Genomic DNA, 22,774 nt, shown 5'->3' on the forward strand with positions numbered 1-22,774 from the left:
CATTCCTGCTCTTATCTGAAATATGTATCTGAAATATGTATCTTACACTGAGATAAAGTAGTGCTGGAGTTTGAGGAAAAAATTTTACATGGCTAACTGTAATACATTGTAGTTTAATATGTTTTTTGGGAGAAGAAAGGAATGGGTTGATAAGTTCTAGTCGTTGTGAAGCTGAAGTGAAGAAATGCATCATAAATACCAGGCACTGATTGGTATTGGTTTGTAGTACTTGGGATGCTTCGTTGTTCTGTGTGCAGTGTCCAGGATCCTCATCTGGCAGTCAGAGCAGGGAAGTGTCTTAATAACACTAGTGGCATAATTCAGTGTAGAAGTGGACAGAATTGGTTTTGCAAGTTTCATTGTCAAGGGTAGGTTCTTTTGAACATGTTTTAAGTGTCTGCCTTTTACTCTGGAAATGGTATTTTATATTATTTTCATCTGTTTTCTCTATCTGCCTGATTGTTTTTAAACTGGAGTATAGAACCTCATTAAATTGAACCAGTCCATGAATGTGCCCTAGCTTTATGTGGAAAATGTAATTGCAGAAGACTAGTTCAAGAAGTCTTAACTTTAAGTAGCCTGAAGTAAAAGCAAACACTACTTTTGTTTTAGTGTATCTTTGATATTTCACATACATCTTAGAGGACTGCATGTGATTGCATGGCTTTTACATATGTAATGCATCACAATAAACATTTCCAGGAGGATCCATAATTGCTAGCCTGAGGTTTTTAGCTCAGATCTAAAGTAAAACTGGTCATTCGTTGGAGGGAGATGGTAATTTCTAATGGTAAGTAGTATAAATTCATAACTCTGTATTGGGAAGAAAACCAGAAATAATTAGTGTGTTGAAGTGTTGTAATGAAATCATACAACGTGCATATGGATTAGTAAAGCAATAGTAATTTATCACGAAGCAGGCATGATCTTCCTGTATGTTTGTTTTGTTGAAGCCCTAAGTTTAAATTTACACTTCAGAATTTGAAGATTACCATACGCTCTCTTTGCCTTCAGCTTTTGACGTGGTAGATTGTAGCATTTTCTGGAAATTCCTTTTTGTTGTTAAAAGTTTCCTCCATTCAGGAAAAGAAAAACCCTGAAAAAGTATAATGGAAGTGTCATGTTTTTTAAAAACATTATTAGAACATAAGAACATAAGAGTTTCTGGTCATTTGTGTACTCAGTCAAATACTGGCCTCCAATTACTAAGTAGCCAGGAAACTGGCATCAGAGAAATGTCACCATTTTCTGTCCTTTAATAAGACAGGCTGTTAAATAGTCACGTATTGAGAGGAAACTACTTGAAAACAGAAGCAAGAAAGCAATAGATAGGATTATACATCTGGCTGTTGCTGTTATTTGTGGTACAATGTACAGTTTTCACTACAAAAGCTAAAGTATTACTTAACCATTTTTCACCAATGTACAGGGTATTACAAATAATGAATTCTACTTTTTGAAGTAGAAAAGAACTTCAGGATTTCTCTATCTAGAAAAAACTACGTATTTTGTGTTATCACTGAGATTTTTTTTTGAGCCTTAGGAGAATGAGCTTTCTCATTTCCTTTGCCTTTCAAGATTCTTATTTCCTGAAAGGAAAATTCATAAATTATTTTATTTTTAAGATGGAACCTTTTGTCAGTCTTTGTTAGGCTTTTCTTTGAAAAATATATTTTTTAAGCTATGCATGAACTGGAGAAGCAATAGAGAAGGAAAAGAAGCAAGAAAGACAGGCAACACGTGGTTGATAAGCACCTACATAAACCAAATTGCTTCAGTAGTATGTTCCTCAGTCTCAGTTATGAATTCCATAATAAATTAAAAATTCTTAAGACAATTTGAGGCTCACATGAAAGGAATCCAGTAAGGAGGTAAGCTTTCAGAGCTCCTGTAAAGAGAATGGTTGGGCAACAGCTTCATGTTATACATATTGTGCTTGAACAGAAGTCTTAGAAAGTGCTTATTTTGTTCAATTGTTTCATAGGACTGTCTACTGTATCAAATAAATTTTTTACTTATTGCAATTATAATTATTTACTTACTTTTGGAGACTAAGGTTTTCTCCTGTTCATACTTGTAATTTCAAGCTAGCATGGAAAGCACATGGTGTTTTTTTGTGTGTATGAAGACGCAGTTCTCCACCCACAATTTACTAGTTGCATACATTCTATATATAGAAACATATTCTTTATGGAGTTGTTTCATCAGTTTGAAATGAAGTAAAATTGTATATAAGAATTATATTCAATCTACTTGCAGTAGTAAATTCGGGGTATGAATAATATCCTCTGCTTTCCCTTCCCTAAACTTTTCAGATGCCAAATAATAATATACTGACTAATAATGTTTCCAGGCTTTGCTGTCTGTACATGATACTGTAGCTCAGAAGAACTATGATCCTGTCTTGCCCCCCATGCCTGATGATATTGATGAAGAAGAAGATTCAGTTAAAATAATTAGGCTCGTCAAAAACCGGGAACCGTTGGTAGGTAACCCTGTCTTTTGGTTTGGGGTTTTCTGTTTGCATGCAGGGTGGGAAGTGCTCAGATTATGAATGTGAGTGGGGGATATTAACTTGAAACATGGATAGACAGACATTACACATGATTATTCATAACATTAAGTAATACATTTGTGACTTCCATTCACAGTCTTTATTAGTAAAGCATGTGAAATGAATAATCATCATCAATGAGTGATCATCATGGTGTTTAAGCATTATATATGTGGGCCAGTCTGAGCATTTAGATCAAATATATATTTGTCTTTTATCTTGAATTCAAATCATCAACTTAGCTTAAAATGTGAGACAGAGAATGAATCCCCAAAGAAATCTTGACCTGTGTTGTGAACTGTGCCTGTTAGCATTCATGTAAAAAAACATGACCTTTCAATACACTGAAAAGAAAGCATGAAAACATATTTTATAATACTTGAATTGAAATCTGGACAAATTTAAAATGTCTGTTGTTTTACTTTGCATTGTGAATACTAGAAAGTTAATATCTTCATGGGGATATCTGGAAAAATGAAAGGACTAAACCTAGGTTGTATTACAAGAATATTAAAATGCTTTACTGATTTGGTTCTTTTTATTTGCTGTAGAGTGGGAGTCATCTTGTATAAAATTGAACTATGTTCTTTTTATCCTGCAAACCAGTAAGGGGTTTGTTTTATGTTATACTGAATATTTGTTTTAATGGACAGCAATCCTGGAGAAATACCTGCAGACTTACTTTGAGGAAGTCATCATTCTGTACTTGAGACAACAGTGGGAGAGTGCTGCTTCTGTTAGACATACAGGGGTATTTTGTCCCACAGTAGATATCTTACTATCACTCTAATTCTTGATGGATTTCTGGCATCAATAAACAAGAAATGAGTTTTCTTATTGACTGACTGTAGGTGCTCATGGGCATAATTACAAGTTTGACCATATGGAAAGTTCTTACTTTGTTTTTACATACTAAATATTTTTCCTCAAATATTTGAATAACAGCTTTAAGCTTTTTGTATTTTTTTTATCAAAGGCATTATTTGAGAAAGAAAACAAGTTTGCTTTAGGATTTAGTATCAGAAATATTATTCCTTCTGAGAGGTATGTGGAGATTTGAACATAAAGTATGAAATGAAGTCTAATTGAGGAGCCTATTTTTAGTGTTTATTATAACACCTTTTTTTTTGATTTGTCAGAAAAAGCTTAATAAAATCTTAACTTGCATAGTTTCGTATTACAAACATGATTTTTTACTAAGACTTAGGAGTTCAACACCATAAGTTAATAGTATTTCAAAATGGATTGGATAATAGTAACTTGTAAAACATAACTCAGATATTTTCTGAAAACTTCTGTGAAATATATACACTGTATATTGGCCTTTTAGATTTTAAGCTCTCCTAAAGAAACCACTTGCTTAAGCCAATGGTTATCCTTGGACTGTTCCTCAAATTCCAGTCTTGCCTCCTCGTTCCGGTGGGACGCTGAGCTCCTGTGTGTCTGTTTAAGCAGCTCAGCCCCTCACAGCCACTCACTCATTTTCCCAGTGGCATGGGGGAGAGAATCGGAAGGATGAACATGAGGAAACTCGTGGGTTGAGACAGACAGTTCAAGAGGTAAAGTGAAAGCTGCATGTGCAAGGAAAGTGAAATAAGGAATTCATTCACCACTTCCCCTGGGCAGGCAGGTGTTCAGCCATCCCTGGGACAGCAGGGCTCCATCACTTGTAATTGTTTCTTGGAAAGACTAAAACCATCACTCCACACATCCCCCCTTCCTTTTTCTTCCCCCGGTTTTCTTGCTGAGCATGACAGCCATGGTGGAGGATGTCCCTCTGTTCAGGTGGGGTTGGCTGTCCCAGTTATGTCCTCTCCCAGCTCCTTGTGCATCCCCATCCTCCTCACGTGTGGGGTGATGAGCAGAAAAGCCTTGACAGTGTGTAAGCACTGCTCAGCAATAGTTAAATTATCCATGTATTATCAACACTGTTTTCATCACAAATTTAAACAAAGCACCATAGGAGCTACCGTGAAGGAAATTACCCTTATCCCAGCCAAAACCTGTACACTGTCTTAAATCCACACATGTGAATTTAAGTTAACAACACTGTTGGTGTTAACAACTCTTGTATTACAGAGGTAACAGAGAAGGGGTTTTAGATCTTTTACTAGACATGACAGCAGCTGTGGAAAATATAAAACATGTGAGCAAACTAATTTCTTTTAGTTTAAGACAGTTTTGTTTATTTGCCAATGTGAAAACAGCCTTACAATGGAATGTGTTGTAGACCTTTTATTAGGAAGAGGCAAAGGGTAGGATCTAATTGAAGCATTCAAGTACTTTATTGTCACAAGGACAATAAAGTAAAACTCCTCAGCAGTGAAAGATGCTAAAACACAGGGCAGTGGTCACAAGGTGCATCCCTGGGAGGTTTAGACTAAAAATTAACACTAGTCCATTGGTTGGGAAGTCCAGCACTGGAGCAGACTAACTGGATATGTGGAATCTCCAATATTTTTAAGGTTTTGCTTTATCTGTGTAGGAAAACGGTATTTGTGATCTTTCCAGATCCTGAGCCTATCTTGATGTTTTATTTTTGTTAGAGAAGAACTTATGGTGAGTCCTGTTACTTGTTCTCCAAGAAGAATTCAAAGAATAGAGTACAGTGTCCTCCTCCTCTTCCATAATGCACTCTCAATCCATTTTAACATCATTCATGTTCATGTCAAACATTAATTTCTTTGTGTCAGATTTATAGTGACTTATTATGACACCATCACCACAATACATAACAAACCTATTATTTGTGTCTTTGTCTTCTCTAGATTTTTTTTCCCCTTATAGGTCTTTCTGAAATACAGCATGGCAGAATAACTGAAGACAGACTTATACTATAGTATTAGATCTTCTGTGTTTATGCTTCCCAAAGTTATTTTACTAAAGGAAGATAACCATGATCTATGTTTACTAAACTAATTATAATTTCATTTACTATTTATTTCCATGTATTTTTAATGGCTTTTCCTTCAGAGCTTGCTCTGAAGTCTTGGATATTCTTAGTAGAGATCAAAGAATCTCTGCTTGTTCTGTTAATCGATTCATTCTCTAGTCAAAAAGTCTGACTTCCCCTTGCAACATTGTATCATTGTATCTACTTTTAGAAGCAATTGAGTTTGAGATTGGAGGTACTATACAAGATTTTTACTGGGATAGAGATTGTCTCATTTCTTGACTTGAAGATACTCAGCTCTTTGAACTTTTCTTCCACTCAAGACACAGACTCATATTCTATTTGTACCCAAGCAGTAGAGATTGTTTTCCTGCAAAGCCACAAGCTTTACATCAGTTGCAAACCCTAGACATTCTGAATTGCATTTCCTTTGGATTACTTTCAGCAGTACTTACTGTGAAGCAATTAGGCACTCTCTTAACTTCTTTGGAATATACCTAGTGACCATTTTTATATAAAACTGCACCACGTTTCCTCTCATGCTCCTGTTCGTGCTTTTCTCTGAGTTAAGCACCTCACCAAAGTTCTTAGCTGGGGTTAATCATATATTGATGAAGCCTGAGTTCCCAGGAGTAATCATTTCAAGAGAGAGAAACACATGGTTTGTAGGAGGGCCTTCTGTTTGCCAGATTTCATCAATTCAGAAGTCAGTGCTGAACTTTCCCCCAGTTTTTTGAGAGAAGTGTTTTAAACTTTTTGTTAATCCTTCCACAGTATTGGGTTTGGGATTTTTTTAATCCTCCGTTAGCAAATGCCATTCCAGCAGTGTCTCCCTCAAGCGAGGTGAAATTGTGTTAGGATGTTTTGTTCTAACAAAGGAATTTGGAACATCTCTGAACCTTACATAAAGAGAAGAAGAAACATCTCCTTTCAGAGACAATCCGAAATTCACCTGTCCGTGACTGGGCTTTTTATCAGAGAGCTTGGAGAGTTTTTACTTATGCCTACCTCTCCAGGGCTTTTTCAGCCACAGCGCTGTTCCTAGTTAGCATTCCTGATATCCGAGATGAGTAACCACACTACCAGGGGTTCAGCACCTGGCCTCCCCCTTCCAAATGTAATACTCCAGGTTTGTTACAGCTGGTACTCTGAATAGGATGCTTCTTCACATTAAGATGGTTGCTTCTTTGTCACAAAAATTCATTTCACATAGATCTGGTCATTTGATGACTTACCTCTATGTCATGCCGTGTCTATAGTCAAGACAAAAAGAGGCAGCTCCTGAAAATGACCCATGCCATCCATCTGCTTAAAATTCTTGCCTTAATGAAAGGATGATTCAGTCTCCAGAGCTACAGAAGTAGCCTGGGCACCTTAACTGAACTATGTACCTCATTTCCACAGCTGAACTTGGTGAAATTAATTTTGGTGATTTAAAGAAGTCATTTATGCATTCTGTCCATGCAGATGCAACAGCTTTCATCCACCTCACACTCTTAGTCCCTGTAGCTCAGTTCACAATAGTGGATGAACCTAGCTGGTTTTTTGGTGGGATTTTGGTGGGATTTGGATGTAGGGTTACCTTTAGTCTGTATAGTCTACATATAAGTGTACATTAACTTTTAAATAGCTACTCACTGTAAGGTAGGAAATTGATGCTTGTATTTGCACTTTCAATAGAGAATGAATTAAACTAAGGCTTATTGGAATATTTATTTGCATTTATCATCTGCATGTGCTTTTGTTTAACAGAGAGGTATGCAACAATATTACTGATGTTTCAAATTCTCTTATTAGTAATTTATTTTACAGGCTAGTTTTTCTTTCTTTAAAAAATAAAGACTTAAAATGTTTATATTCTGGAACCAGCAAATAAATGGATGAAATAATAAAGCTCACATCTGTTAAGCCCTGAGCAATCCTTACCCATGAGTGATACTACATTAAAAATGGGGGGGAGGGGGGAAAAGCAACTAAAAAACAGTGGAAGAGCCTTGCTGAATGAGCTTTTATTATTTTTAGTGCTTTTGTATGGTATACCTTTAAGCATTTTCTCAGTCTGATCACCATATGGCTCCCAAACTCCTTATTTTTCCCTTTAGAAGTATTTTAAACTGAGCTATGCTATTACATCTGTATATGTCTCGTTTAGGGTAACTTACACTTTTGGCTCACAACACTGAAAATATTTTCCAGCTTTCAAGGTCCAGTCTAACCTTCTTCCATTTTTAAAGCCCTAAATGAGGAGCTGCACTGCACATGTAACTGAAAGTAGTGGAGCTGAACATCTTATAAGGAGAATTTCTTGCCAGATTATATATACCTCATAGTTTAAGCAGGGCTGGCAGCAGTACAAGAGAAGCTGCTTTTTCAGAAAATCAGCTCTTCAGGTTTTCACAAAGAAATCCACTTGGTTTGATGATTTAAGAGTTCTAAATTGGGAGGAAAGTGGGATTTATAGAACCTCCTTTTAAAATTGTGTACTAAAGGTACAAATAGGTAAAATCAAGTAGTGTTTTTCATGGACCTGCTCATGCACTTTGGGTTTGCCACAGAGGAGATACTGACAGTAAGCTAACTTAGGTTCAATAATTTTCCTGCCATTTTGAACTTGTTTTTGTCCTTTGTATGAAAATTCCACTTTACCTGTTATCTTTGTGGGGCCATCTTTCAGCTCAGTTAATATGTGCTAGGAAAATTCATTTTGTGCCAGTAGTGATAATCACATAGAGCATGAAGTGACTTTTCCACTTGGACAAGAAAGAGCCTTATTGTTACTTCCAGATGCTCTCTGGGTCAGTAGTGTGGTCTTTGATTGCACACAGGCTTTTTTTCTATTATCAGTCTAAAAAGCCTGGCAAAGTGAAGTACCACTTTCCAGACATCAGCATGGGGCTGGGATAGTGGGATAGTGGGTGATCACAGGGGAGGCCTGCCAGTCCTTGCTTGCCTTTTGAATTTGGTGGCATTTCATGGTGTTTACTTCTAGGTAAAAGGCATACAGCCTTTCTGATGAAGGCTTTTTCCCTGATTAATTAGGAGAGCCTATTTTGTATGGAGAGTGTAGTGGAAATATGGCATATTTATATTTGCCTCTAGCATCCTAATGCTCCTCTTTTTCTTTTTGATGGATATATTCAGAAAAGAACCCCAGCAAAATCCTTTTCACTTTAAAATAGGTCAAACATTCCAGGTATTATTATAAACTTCAAATTAGTAGCTGTCACTGCATGGTCAGAACTTAATATTGAGATATAAGCTAGGGGGCTTAAGGCTGTTTAATATTTTCCTAATGGTATGCAACTCTTTTTGCACAGAAGTCTAGTAATGAGTTTTTTAAGTGAGATTAGCTGCAGCTAAATCTGGTTTTTTGAAACTCTCAGACTAATTTGAAACTGTAATGCAAACAAGTGCTACTGATATAATTGCATAATAAACAATACATAAGAATAAGGCTGGCAAATTGCAGAATTAGTTTACTTACTGATAGAATTTCATACTAATAAATTTAGAATGTTAATGAAATGCGCAAACATAGCACATTGGTTTTGCTTTGGAGTTTTGGCTGCTGTTGAATTTTCAGCCAAAGTGAATGGTGACTGTTTAATTTTACTGTATTTGCAATAAATGCAACTTGCATATAAAAATGTAAATTAGTCTCCCAGTTTTTGTCTTTGTGACTTGTGCTGTATTTCCATCTTAGAGGTAGAGGAAAGCAGGTTTATTTACAGTCAGTGAAATTGCTAACTGTAGGAAAATCCCAGCTCTATTATTTGTACAATTTCCAGCTTTATGTTCATGAAACACTTAGAAATTGAAGTAGTGATAAATATGATGTTCATGTTTAGAATAAACAGATACAGCAGCATAGCTATAAAAGCTATTAAATTATTCAAGGAACTTCCTTGAAGAGTACTTATATACCTTACTCCAAGCACAACACTTCTGATGGAAGGAAATTTTAACCAGTGATAGCAGAATACACTTAGCACTCAGAGGTGAAGTAATACTGTTCATTCACGAATTGCAAATATGGAAATTTTCAGAAAGTTGACTCTCCTGACAGAGTCCTTAATATCTCTGCTGATTAACAAAGTTAGAGCTATTGCAGGTAACTAATTAGATTAATATGGGAAAGTAACCATGTGCATTTTGAAACCTGATGGACAAGGCATGCTTTTTTTTTCCCCCTCTTGTTTTTTAAAAATACAGGATCAAGTAACCTTTTTGGGGGTCATTATGAAGTATGACTTACCTAGTTAAAATCCCCATTGTAGTTCTGTCTCCCAGAACAGGGCCAGCATTTCCTCCCTGGCTCCCTCAGTTCTGCCTGAAAGGACTGGCACTGCAGCTGAGGCAGCAGCTCTGCAGCTCCGTGACCCTTCTCACTTGGCACTGCTGCTGCCTGCTGCTTCCCCATCACCTCGTGCCTCATTGCAGTGCACCCTCACAGTTCTTGTTACAAAGGCATTTTTCTCATCTAGACAGCTGTTCACTGCAAATTTAACTACACTATGTCATTTCACCTCAGTGCCCTGTGCTGTCTGTGCGTAGTGTATGAAAACAGGCATGCTTAACTCAGGAAATGTTCCCTTCCTCTGCATTTCTGTCCTGTGAGTGTTCGAGGTGAGCCCCAACATTCAGGGCACTTCTCAAATGTGTGTTTGTTTATTGATAACACTGTAAAGGAAAAAGGTACACAATGAGTTCTGAGCATAAAGTGCAACAATTATGAACAATGATATACCTTCTGTACCTGTAGTATGTAGTATGGCCTATTTTAATGTAGGAACAACAATTTATCAATTTGAAGCATTAGTTTAGTTCAATTTTAGTAGTTGTCTCAAGTAAGCTATGTTGCAGTTGCCATTAAATTGAAAAGCAAACTTTTTCCATCATTGTCCTTTTTTCTTTAAACCTGTGTACTCACAGAATGCGTGAGTTACTTCTGATTGAAAAAGAAGACCCATTTTAAGAGGACAGAAATAGAGCAACATATTTTTTATATTCTTTTCATAAGCAAGTATCATTTCTGGCTTAATTACGTACTAATACGTCAGCTTTTTGAAGTTTTACGTAGCAAATGTTTTTTAGTGTTGTATATTAAAATTATGCTGAGATAAACCAAATAACTTTCTTTTTTCTTTTTTTTTTTTTACCCAAGGGAGCTACTATTAAAAGGGATGAACATACTGGTGCAATTGTGGTGGCCAGGATAATGCGTGGAGGAGCTGCAGATAGAAGTGGTAAGGTGTTGCTGTTTGGCATTAGCCATTCAAAAGCTCAGAACAAGATGAGATAAAATGGCATATTTTGTAGAAATTAAATACATCACTATCACAAACAGAAGTATTTGGGCTCTGAACAGTTTTCCAAAGTGATATTGGAGTACGGCTGAAAGTATGCTGATTTTTTTCCCCAATGCAGTTGCAGCAAGGTATCTTTGAGTTAGTGCATACAGGGGGGTTTATATATATATATATATATATATATATATATATATATCATGACTTGTTTCCAATTGATGACATCTGTTCATAAATCATAGAATATGCTAAGCTAGAAGGAACCCATCAAGATCATAAAGTCTTACTCCTGTCCCTGTGTCAGACACTGCAGGAATCATTCCATGATAACATATGCCAGCCTGCTGATGGAGGAACTTGGGGTGCTGACATTATTAAATATTAAGACATCCATTTGGCATTTCAGCTGGTAGTTCTCAAAATTACAGCACATCCTTGTTTAGTTTGGGATGCTCTGTGTCTGCAAAAACTTAAGCAAGAAGTCCTGAATCATGCATTAAGGTGTCTCTTTTCACTGAAGAAAATTTAGGACAGCTGTGTTTCACCCTTAGATGCAGTAATGGAGTAAATCTAGAGATAGATAGATAGATAGATAGATAGATAGATAGATAGATAGATAGATAGATAGATAGATAGATAGATAGGTAGATAGATAGATTAGCAAATATTTGTGCCACAAATTAGCATTCCCAGCCTTAGTGCTCTTTGCACTACTTGTATCTGTAGCAGTAAGAAAGTAGTAGAATAGAAATAGAGTAGAAAAAGAGTTGTCATAGATATTTTTCAAACATCTGCATAAAAGTCTGGAAAAGTTGTAGAGAAGGTGGTATTAATTTTTAGGAGGAAGACAGGGAGGTGAGTTAACCAACCACCTTATCAAATTTGTCTGAGAGGACAGTTAGCTGTTATGTTCACCATATATTCCTGTTTTTATCTTAGAGCTTAAAGTGTAAGAAAATTGGGACTTAACCTATATGAACAACGGAGAAACAAGCTGAATATTAATGGCAATTTTTGTGTAATACATAGCTACAATTTCACAACTTCTTTTTTTCTTCTGTAGGACTTATTCATGTTGGTGATGAACTGAGGGAAGTCAATGGGATTCCCATAGATGATAAAAAGCCTGAAGAAATAATACATATTTTGGTAAATACCAAACATCTTAAAATTAATTTAGGAGAGTTAAGAAAAAGTAATGAGACTTATGATTTCTACTGTATTTCTTAGAAAAAAAATGTATTCTACTATAATGGCTTTTTTTCCAGTGCCATCATTTAAAAATCTGTCATTTCTCATAGAGTGATTTTCCATGCAATTATAGATTACTTGTGAAGAGTTAAAGACAGTAATATTGCCATAAATATGTTGAAGAATGTTGCAGACTTCATTTCATAATCTATAGTTTTTAAGGCCCACCATGATGTGTTGAATTTGAACTATTTAAAATGTATTCGCTAATAACTCATTAATAACACATTGTCACTCCATGTGACAATTAATTAATAATACAGGTAGACTGTAGAACTGGTATATGAAGATTTTTATATGACATTGATTTACAGTATATAGCCATATATATTATTCTGTCTACATTCTTGTAAACTGCACAGTCTCTAAAGCCAGCCTGATTTCTCATTATTGAAACACTATTGCAAATTAAGTAATTGAGACTTTTTCAGAAATATTTCGTATTTTTACATCAAAGACATTGATGAGGGTCATGATAGCTCCATTGTTCATGCTGCAGGGCTTTCTGTATACATAAATACCTTGCTGTCCTGCTGAATTGAGCAGCTGTCTCACAGTTTTGGTTCAGGAACCAAGATCATTCAAGTGCTAGCCTGCTGATACTCATTCTTGCTTTATGGTTTCACGTTCCCTACAGAACCATAGTTTCCTTCAAAAATTAATAACTTAAAATGTCTAGAAACAAAACACCACTAGAAAAGGTGTGAACAATTTCCCCATTTACCTTTCTGAGGTACCATATAAACATCAAAAGCTAGTTAGAGCTTGTTTCAAAAGTAACGAAATTATTGATTCCAGTCCTACGGCGGGTGCAATGAGCCCTTGGCTGCTGGCTGTCAAGCAGTGAGCCTTGGATCGCAGACGCGCGGTGGAAGAATGTCTCGCTTGGTACTGGACAAGCCTGTTTCCATTTTGCTGAAATCGTTGGCTGCCTGTTCACTCTGCTGGTTTTATGAAACTTGTCGGCTGCATGCAATAGTAGCAGAGCCTCCAACTGATTAGCACTTCCTTCAATAGCAAAATGTCACTGAGGCAGTGGGAATATACTGTGGTTAATAAGTAAAATGCAGCCAGACACATTTTAAGTGGGATATAGGGAAAGATGAATGGATGAGGTGGTTACTGATGGCTAACTTGTTTTAAGATTTATAGTACAGGGCTTTTTTTCCATTTAGTACACGTCGTCTATTCAAATATGTTTTGCTTTTCTCCTTTCTTAAAGTTGCCAAGTGAATAAATCCCACCCCTAATAGCTCTGTATGATAAATATGGCACAAACCTGTTCGAATTCTTCTATAATTTTTTTTTGAAAAATGAAATGTTAGTTTGATTTTTCCAGGGATGTCCAAACTGTGCCAGGAGTCCAGCAGTTGCTTCTAATATGCATACATTTAAGCTGTAGCATTTTCTCCTGCCTTCAGTACAGAAATGGGACCTCTGAACCATGCAGGTCACAGTTGTTAACAGTCCATCTGCTCCCCCAGAGAAGCAAATAAACCCAAGCATTTTAAGTGGGTATTTTAATTTTTGTAATACAGAATTTGGTTAAGTGAAACTGTCAAACTCCAGAGAGTTTGGGAGAGGATAGACTCATTCTATTCTTTTAAATTCATTTGAATTTCTTTTATCTTCTAGGATTTCTTTGAAATATTAGCTTAATTCTAAGTGCATTTTCTTTTCAAATGTTCACCAGGCTCAGTCTCAAGGAGCCATTACATTTAAAATTATACCCAGTGTGAAGGAAGAAATGCCAATGAAGGAAGGCAAGGTAAGCAAGACTATTTCAGAAGCCATGGCAGTAACTGTTATGCTGAGGATATGTATTTTTTGCTTGGATGACAGAACCAATAAAGTGATTTATACCTGTGGACTCAACTTTTGTAATGTGACAGTACTGTGCATGACAGCACACTGTACACTTCAATACACAGGCGCTGAATTGATGAGAGGCTGTAACATGGTTCTTGAGCCTGAACTCTCAGCTCTGTAGTTGACAGGTAATCTTCCACCTTCTGCAAGGACATGGCTTGGTTCCAAGTACTCCTTCCATCGTTCATAGGTAGAAGACACTTGATAGCATCTTGATTTAACAGTGTCTTCTCTGTTCCTCATATGGGCCCACTGTGCACCTGCCAGGTCCTGCTTGCCTTGAGTCACAGAGCCTTTGCTCCACTGAGTCTGCAGCAATGAGTTGAACATTCCCGTATGAACTTCCAATGCTAGACATCCATAAGGATGTTTTGCAGCAGTAATATCTACATTATTTAGTTCGGTGGTTTTGAACAGTAGAAACAGAAGAGGAACCTTTGGATTGTATTAAATATTTGATTCTTAAGATCAAACACTTTTTGTTCCAGATGTTTATCAGAGCCTTATTTGACTATGATCCTAATGAAGATAAAGCAATTCCTTGTAAAGAAGCTGGACTTGCTTTCAGAAAAGGAGATATCCTTCAGATCATGAGCCAGGATGATGCAACCTGGTGGCAAGCCAAACATGAAGGTGATGCCAATCCCAGAGCAGGCTTGATCCCTTCAAAGCATTTCCAGGAGAGGTGAGCTACCGAGAAGCATAATTCCATTATTTTTTGCAGTAAGAGAAGAGACTTACTGGTGAGTTGTTAAGTTAGCATAGTTGGAATTTGTAGTGCTCATAGATTACATGGGTACAATAAATGTGCATTTGCAGCAGGACAACTAACTTGGAAACATGTTGCTGACATACTCTGGATTTCCTTATTTCTCTGGCTAGAATTAATAATGACAAAAACTGATAGGATTACACTGATCCAGACTGAAAGAAAAAACATATGGAAAATAGCACATCAGTATCTGCATTCACACTGATGTACTATGCAGGAATAAGAACTGCAGCAGGTTTTGGAGAGCCTTACAAAAATTTTAGGCAAGATTTAATTTTTTAGATTGTGAATAGGTTGCATTGTTTTAAGTTAATTTCTTACAAAATCTTCTGTATGTTTTGCAATAGTCTTATGATATTAAGTGTTTATTAATCCCAAATTTGCAGTGAAAACTGAGGAGCTTGTGTCTTTTCCCCACCACCTCCCATTTTATAGGAGATTTGCATTAAGAAGACCAGAAGTGCAGGTTCAGCCACTGAAAATTTCCAACAGAAAATCATGTAAGTCTGTTAACCTGGAATAGAAATAACACTCCACATCTCTAACCTTATAAAATAGCAGTTCATTTCACCTATAGGATGCATTTCTCCCGGGCACAACAGCCTCTTGATCCCATTGTATTAGTAGGAAAATAAATATAAATACCATCATTAAAAGCTTTAAAAGAAGCTAGAAACATCCCTAGACCTCTGACTTTGTTTTTGAAGTACTGAACCCAATTAATATTTTGATATGTAATATTTCAGAGGTTGAAGAGTATTCTTTTCCTGTTGAAACAGTACAGAATTGGCTCAACAGTTTATATAATTTGGACTGCATCACCACAGTGACATTTACAGAGTAAGATGAAAGGTCTGATAGTCTCCCCCTCTCTCCCCCATATAGTTGATAATTTTTTGTGTCCCATGAAGCAGTAGAATTTTTTAAAAGTCAGAGCATTCAGTTCATTAATACTCATTCACAGAATGACTTCTTACTGCTTTTTAAACAAACTCATCCTTAATAGTATCTGTTTTTAAATATGGTAATTGCACAATATAGGAAAAATAACCTCTAAGAAAGCGCATACATTGAAACAAATATTTTTCTTCACGGGAATTTGCATCAACATCTGTTTTAAGTATTATTGCATATTTTACTTGACCTGTTGTTTCTTTCAGTTGTACAGGCTCATAACAAAGTGAGCAATGTAAGAAACTATCATGCTACAGCAGGATCTAAATCTTAAATACAAACATGATTGTGAGTTCAACTAGAAGTATTCAGACAGTGGTCTAATATTTCCAACCACCTTTCATTATCCAACAATGAAAGAAAAAATATGGATACTATGGCAGACAGTGGATGCTGGCACACTAAGTGCAAAACTAAATGCTTTTAACTTTAAAACTCCTCACCAAGGTTTCTGTTGCAATTTTCCTAACTTCTTGCTATGGTTGTTGTGTTCTGAAGCTTGACAATAACAGTTATTTTTCTGATAATCATTATTTTCTAGCTTTCATTCGATTTCACTGTTTGATTGTGTGCCCTAATGCTATTGTTAACCCGAAGCCCTTGACTAGCATTGTAATTACAGTAACAGACATTACAGTTGCACTATAGCTTTTGTATTTACATAGATCTTAGAAACAAGAGGAGCTTCTCCAGCTTGTAGTAAATCTGTTATTTTTCTAGGTTCTAGGTCAAGTTGCTCTGCCCCAGTTTTGGAAAAATGTCTGATCCCAGGGTATAGCTATTTCTCTCTGCCCACTGTTTTTGAATCTGGATAATACACTCAACAAGAGCCTTCAAATAAGGTTGCACTGGTGCTTTTGAAGAGGTAAATCAGCTGCTGCAGCAACACCACATGAACCCTTTTATATTGGACTGCATCTTTCTAGTGACCTTCAAGTGAAAGGTTTTACAAGATGCATCTCACCCTTCCAAATAAGCAGCCTGAACTTGATTGGGAATTGCCGAAATTACAACCCAAAGAAGACCTAGAGTTCAATGCCTACTGTTGTCTCTGCTTTTTCCACTGATTGCCTTAACTAGCTTGAACAGGGAGAAGAGTTCCTGTCTTCCTCCCCTTGCCTTTAAAATATGACAGAGCATGAGGGTCAAGCAGTATGCCTGTTACTGTTCTCTCTTGGAATTTCTTTGAACAAAGCAAGTCTCAGCTAAATACCATCTAGAAGGCAGTGGTGCCTCTTGAAGGAGGAAAGACTGCAGAGTAATATAGGTTTGTCATTCTCTCTCTTCCTTTTTTCTCAAGACAATCTGCTGCAATATCTGCCAGATTTTCATGGGAATAGGGGAAATGCTGTTCTGAGTAGAGACTTATCCCTTCATTCAAAGACTAAACCTGTTTTTAGTGTTGGGAGGGAATTCAGATTCTTTGTAGAGAAGACATTTTAAAGATCAGAATTTAGCAGTAGAAAAAAACATTGTGCCTAGGATGTTGTTCAAATTGCTCTCCACGTTCTACTTGCTTGGATTTTCAAGAAGATTCTGCTGGGAAACTCGGCACCTTTGTGATCTTTCTAAAGTTTATCAGCTTTTTTTGTGTTACCAAGCATAGCAGTGAAGCTGTGAGGTACGGAGGCCGTGTCTGTATTTGTGCACAGCAATCATCTTGCCAAAACTGGGAGATGCTGGAAAATCATGCATTGCTCAGCTGAACAAACAGCATTCTGACAGCACCAGAAGCATGTAGGGAAGGTGACATAGAAAACAGAAAATTAGAAAGAACTGCTGGGTTCAATTATTTTTTTTTTAGCCCACACATGAAGATAGGGAATTGATAATGCTTGATTTCTTCAGGTTTTTTTTTAATCCTTCATCCTAATATAGGGTTTTCCAGTGCTTGGAAGGGTAATTATGTGGGGAGACATGTTCTGTAGATCATCCTGAACTTGCTGTATGTTGAGAGGCTGGTTGCTGTTGCAGTGGTGCAGTGGTTCCTATCCAGTCATGTGACCTGAATTTTCTTAGCTGTTTGGAGAAAAAAAGGGCAAATTGCCAGTTGATACTATTATGGCTTCCAAATTAGATGAAAACCTGTTGACTTCAGGAGAGCTGCTGAGAGAAGTCCCTTTCTTGACAGGTCTGGGGGTTGCACTAGGAAGCTTTCTTGACACTTGGTATGTAGCCATGGTTGTTGGTCTGCTCTGTTTAGTCAACTCATTCCACAAATCCCTTGTTTATTAATGAGGAAAAACCTTGATACATACCTTTGTTTTTAATAGAGAGAATTGAGGAAAAATAGTCTGATTTCTTGAATGCCCAAAAAATGTCAGTCAGCTCTAGTTTCTTAGGTGGGATTCCAGGCTGGTAGTGTCCTTCTACTTGAAAATTAATCTAAAAATCAGTTAAATCATATAATATGCAAGAAGTGTCCTATAACTACTTTTTTTTACTCAAGCCAGTCCTGGAACTGGAAAGGACTGTTATATTTATCTAAACAGAGAGCTCTCTGAAACAGTCAACAACTGTTTTTGCTTTGATAATTTCAAAACCTGAAAGGAGATAGATTGGATTAATTCTGGGAAGCCTTCTTTCTGTTTCCTATTTTGAATTTTTCACTGTTTTCAGCATAGCAATGCATGTAGTTGCTAATCTTTACGCATATTGCTGTATCATACATTTGGAAGCAAAATGGAAGAGGGCTTTTTTGGTGAGGATCGTAGATTGACGAAAGAGTGAAAAATACTTTCTACAAAATTTTTTCTGCAAGAATTATTTGTACTGAAATAAACAAACCCAATCTAGTTCTAAGTTAATAAAAAGATCGGGTTTTAATGGAAATGCCAATTCTTTTTTTCACTTTAATAGCCAAGTGAACTGTTCCATTGTGTCTATGTGTAAATACCCATGCCTTTCCCAGCATTTACCCCATTTCTTGAAAGATAAAACAGAATCATTCTCACATTGTACCCCTTAAAGTGAAAAGCATTTCACATGTCATGTGTACACTGGAGGAGGGGGCAGCACAGTGTACACTCCATACTGAAATCACACTTTCTTATGTGCAAATGGAGAAGATGCACATTTTGATGGTATCTTGGTCTGAAGTTGAAGGAAACTGACAATGTGTGTGGAGCCTGCGCTGACAAGAGGAAGATATAGAAAAAGTAGGAAAGAGAAGAAGTGAAATTTTGTATTGAGGATGAAGAAATGGAGAAAGTGTTGCAACAAGGGCAATGAACATGGACAAAAGCTGGCCGTAAACCCCATTAAGCAAAACTCCACAGAGGATGGGCTTTGAAATTCTTAGATTAATGCAATTAACAGTATTATGCAGGAGCATTGCTATAGTCACTATTTATGCAATGGTTCAGTTGTTTGTTGATTCTGTTTAAATAAAATACTAATATATTTACTTTGTAAAAGTCTTTGAAACAGTGAATGCAAAAATTACTGACAAGAGCTCTGAGCTGATTTGTTTTGTAATTGTTGGTAGAAAAACCTTAGTAAGTTCAAGAGTAATATTTGATGCATGAGATAAGTGGCTGTTAGGTGTTCTGACCTGCTGATAAGATTGATATGTAATTCCCAGGTTTAGGGTTAGTGCAGAAGTGATGGAGGAATAACAAACCACTGAAGTATTTTCATCATTTTTTCCCATACTTAACAGCAATGACTTTTCAGCAAAAAGCAGTCTTGTACATTAATACTGTGGGGAAATGATACTGGGGAAAAAATTGTAAGAACAAGCAGCATAGGAAAAATAGGAAAATGGAATGAAAGTAAAGGAACGGAGTTGCATGAGATTGTGTGAGTAGGACTAACCTTGCATGTGCTGGGATGGTGAATGAGCCACATACCTGAGTGAGTGTGAGGGAAGTGTCTGGGATACAGAAGGAGGTTCTGTAGATGTGTCTGCCTACGTGCAATTGGCAGACACATCTGTCTGTGTGTCTGAGCTTGTGAGCCACTGCTGAATGCCAGCTCCATGGATACCTGCTCACCTGGCATTCCTCAGTAATACTCAACAGCATTCCCGGCTTTAGGTGATCATCTTAGCTTGGACAGCTTCTCAGCCAGAGCTGCCTCTGTGAGTTCTCCTGTTGCTGCATGCTGGCTAAATTGGAGTGACGTGAGACTTTGTACAGGGAACAAGTATTTGTTTAATAGCTCCCACTCTGTTAACTTCCATACAAAGAGTACTCATGCTCTGACTGCAATAGATATTGCCAACAGGTTTGGTCATTCTTGCATGTGTAACTTACTTTAATTTGTAGGCAAAAGTGATAACCTGTTTTATTAAAGAAAAAAATTATTTGAATAACAACCAAATAACTTACTATTCTGCAGTTGTTATAAACTGCAATAATTAGGCAAGAAATTATACTCCTTCAGCATAATTTTGTTTTCACAGTGGTTACTGTGTTTATTCTTACATTATGTATGTGTTGTCTCTGATGAAAATTACTGGTAACTTTATATTTTATACTAGTGTGGCCTGTAAGCTCTGTCAGCTTGGTCACTGTTCATATGTATATGTGTATACCTATACCCTGTGTTTACAGTTTAATATATGTATGTAGCACATATGACAGAGTTGTTCAGAGATGTCTTTTCCATAAAAATACATTTGTTCTGTGTACTTAATGCTAAATGTAAATACTTACTGTGATAAAGCCATCATCATATAGTTTTTCTAAGGCTTAAAACCCATTTTACTTTCAATTTTGATTAATGAGATGTGATTGGCATTGTGTGAGCAAGAGGAAAGACTTAACTGCAGCCAAATGGTGTTCATTCAAACAAGATGTAACCCAGTTTACCCATAGTTGAGTGTCTTGAATTGAAGATTATGTTCTGCCAACAAAAAAATTTAAACACGCTAAAAGAATAAATGCTTTGTACTACTTGTATTTGAAGACCAAACATTTAGGATAAATGTATAGTAGGATTCTTTGTGCTTGTTATAATTGCTGCACAGTCTTAACTCTGCCTTTCTTCTCAGTATTTTTCTGTGTTCATATTTGAAACTTGATTGCCCACCTGCAGGTAGTTACAAGTACAAACAAAAAGTAAACCAGACCTATAGAGTTAAATTAGCACATTAGCATTTTTGTTCAGAAGTCTCCTGTCCTTACAAATCTTAACTTCCTGCTACCACAGAGAAATTAAGGAAACCTGAAGCTGGATGACATTTGAGTCAAGTTCACATGAGACAGAACTGGAAATGGATCTGTCCTTCACTGCAAGACTATCCTTCTTCATTTTCCAAATTATCTTCATAGAGATACTGTTATCTGATTGTTTTATAAGAGAATTAAATTTGATGATCTTAAATTTCCTATTGAATGAACATAATTTATCATTCAATCCACAAAACTCCAGAGCATAAAAACCTGCAAAACACTATAAATGTTGATTGCTATGTGGGGCTATTCATCACTAAAAAATCAAGAATGTTTAATATATTCACTGTGTTGCTGACTGTTGTACATCACAATTTCTTGCTTACTAAAGTAAAGTATAGTTTAAGGCATAATGAATCTTGTTTGTGATAAGAAACTAGAACAGAGCTGCTGGATCAAATTTTAGATTGAGAAACATTTAAGTAAAATTGCTTGGTGGAAATATTTTTGAAAGAAAGTCAACAAAAGCAAAAAGTCTTAATCTGATGCTGGGCTGTTCCAAAGAGTCAAGAATGTTTCTGGAAGTGGCCCTGGTTTTGAGCTTCCTAAGTAGTATAATTTAGGTGAGGCCCCCAAAAACCAAATCTTGATTACATTTCAGTTAAAATACATACAAAAACGCAGTGTATATGATACTGGTTTTCATTGTTTTAGTTTAGCATTATTGGCTGTGCTGAAATCTTTCTAAAATGAATAAAACCACCTAAGCTTCCACTGTGCTTGTGTTTCCTATTTCTTTTTTCCCATTTGTCCTGTTACAGCTTTGTTGTCATTTCATAAACCTGTTTCATGACTATTTTCTTTGGAACTTCCTCTCCCTTCTTACCACAATACATTTAATTGATTGTATTTATTCTTTTCTCAGTGTTTTATTTGTTCCATGTTGCCTTATGGTTTGGGTTTGGGGTTTTTTCATTTTGTCATTGCTTTTGTTTTCCTCGGATTTCCTCCTCTTTAGACTTTGACCTCTTCTAGTCTTTAACTTGCGCCTTCCAGCTGAAGACCTTTCCTTTCTCACTTCCATTTAGTGAAACTATATTGGCCCCAGTTTTTCATGTCTCAAACTTTGGAACTTTGGGCACATACTTGGTTCATGCATACAGCTGCTTCAGATGCACAGAGCTGTATTTAGTAGTGAATCACAATACAAAGTTCCCTGACAAGTAACCTCTGACTTTACTAGGGACAGGCAATAGCTCTGGTAAAGGTCCTTGTCAAGTTCAAACTGGGAGCTACATGTTAATGACTGTCTATAGCTGCATTAAGCAATGACAACCCAGTGATTTCCAAGATCTTTTCATTACAGACTGTTATTTTCAACCTTAAGAGTAGCCCAAGAAAGTTAAGAGCAGCATTAAGAAGGAAGATTTTTAACAAAACACAGGAAGTCCAGAATGCCTTTATCTCAACATTAAACCTCAGCTTATAGTTGTTTTGGCTTGTGCTTTCTGGCTCACCTGGGAATCCTAATGTCTTTCATTTATGGATAAGCATGTTCCCTTTCCTGGCAGGGTAGCCCAGAAGCGTGGATTCCTTTCAGTGTTCTCAGCCCTGATGCTGTAACTCCACCATGTACCACACCTGCAGGACTCCTGTGAGGTCTGCAGTGGTCAGGGTTGAGCGAGTACACACCTCTGTCCATGTGTGCATACCAACCTCCTTTGCTCCTGGTCTGGGTTTTCATGTTCATAAATGAGGGCTTACCTGTTACCAGTGTTAAAATACCAGACAGTATTTTAAAATGTACACTCATTAGTTAAGTCAAATAAATTTGTTGAATTCAAGAAACTTTTAAGATCTATTTATGTGAATTAGCATTGAGCATTAGTGACTTGTTTTCAGGAGATACATTGCAGTCTATTGATAGTCATGGAAACGGAAATACAGAAAAATTTGTTGTACATCACAGAGAGGGAGAAAAGAGTTAGTACCTGGAAGCCAGCCTGCCATTCTAGATCCAGCTTTAGGCCATTTGTCAAGAACTGGGAGCTTTTAAGC

At 36.6% G+C, this 22,774-nt stretch overlaps 1 protein-coding gene across 1 annotated transcript in view; it reads left to right on the forward strand.

Moving 5' to 3' along the window:
• MPP7 (MAGUK p55 scaffold protein 7) overlaps positions 1 to 22,774 on the forward strand; it is a 148,563-nt gene that overhangs the window by 100,079 nt on the left and 25,710 nt on the right. Inside the window, exons 7-12 of the mRNA XM_036400341.2 lie at positions 2,354 to 2,485; positions 10,612 to 10,693; positions 11,817 to 11,902; positions 13,698 to 13,772; positions 14,362 to 14,558; positions 15,081 to 15,145. Of these exons, the coding sequence (XP_036256234.1) occupies positions 2,354 to 2,485; positions 10,612 to 10,693; positions 11,817 to 11,902; positions 13,698 to 13,772; positions 14,362 to 14,558; positions 15,081 to 15,145 (637 nt within the window). The remainder of the gene's footprint in view (positions 1 to 2,353; positions 2,486 to 10,611; positions 10,694 to 11,816; positions 11,903 to 13,697; positions 13,773 to 14,361; positions 14,559 to 15,080; positions 15,146 to 22,774) is intronic.

Source organism: Molothrus ater, chromosome 1 (genome assembly GCF_012460135.2).
Source record: "Molothrus ater isolate BHLD 08-10-18 breed brown headed cowbird chromosome 1, BPBGC_Mater_1.1, whole genome shotgun sequence".
Lineage (NCBI taxonomy): Eukaryota > Metazoa > Chordata > Aves > Passeriformes > Icteridae > Molothrus > Molothrus ater.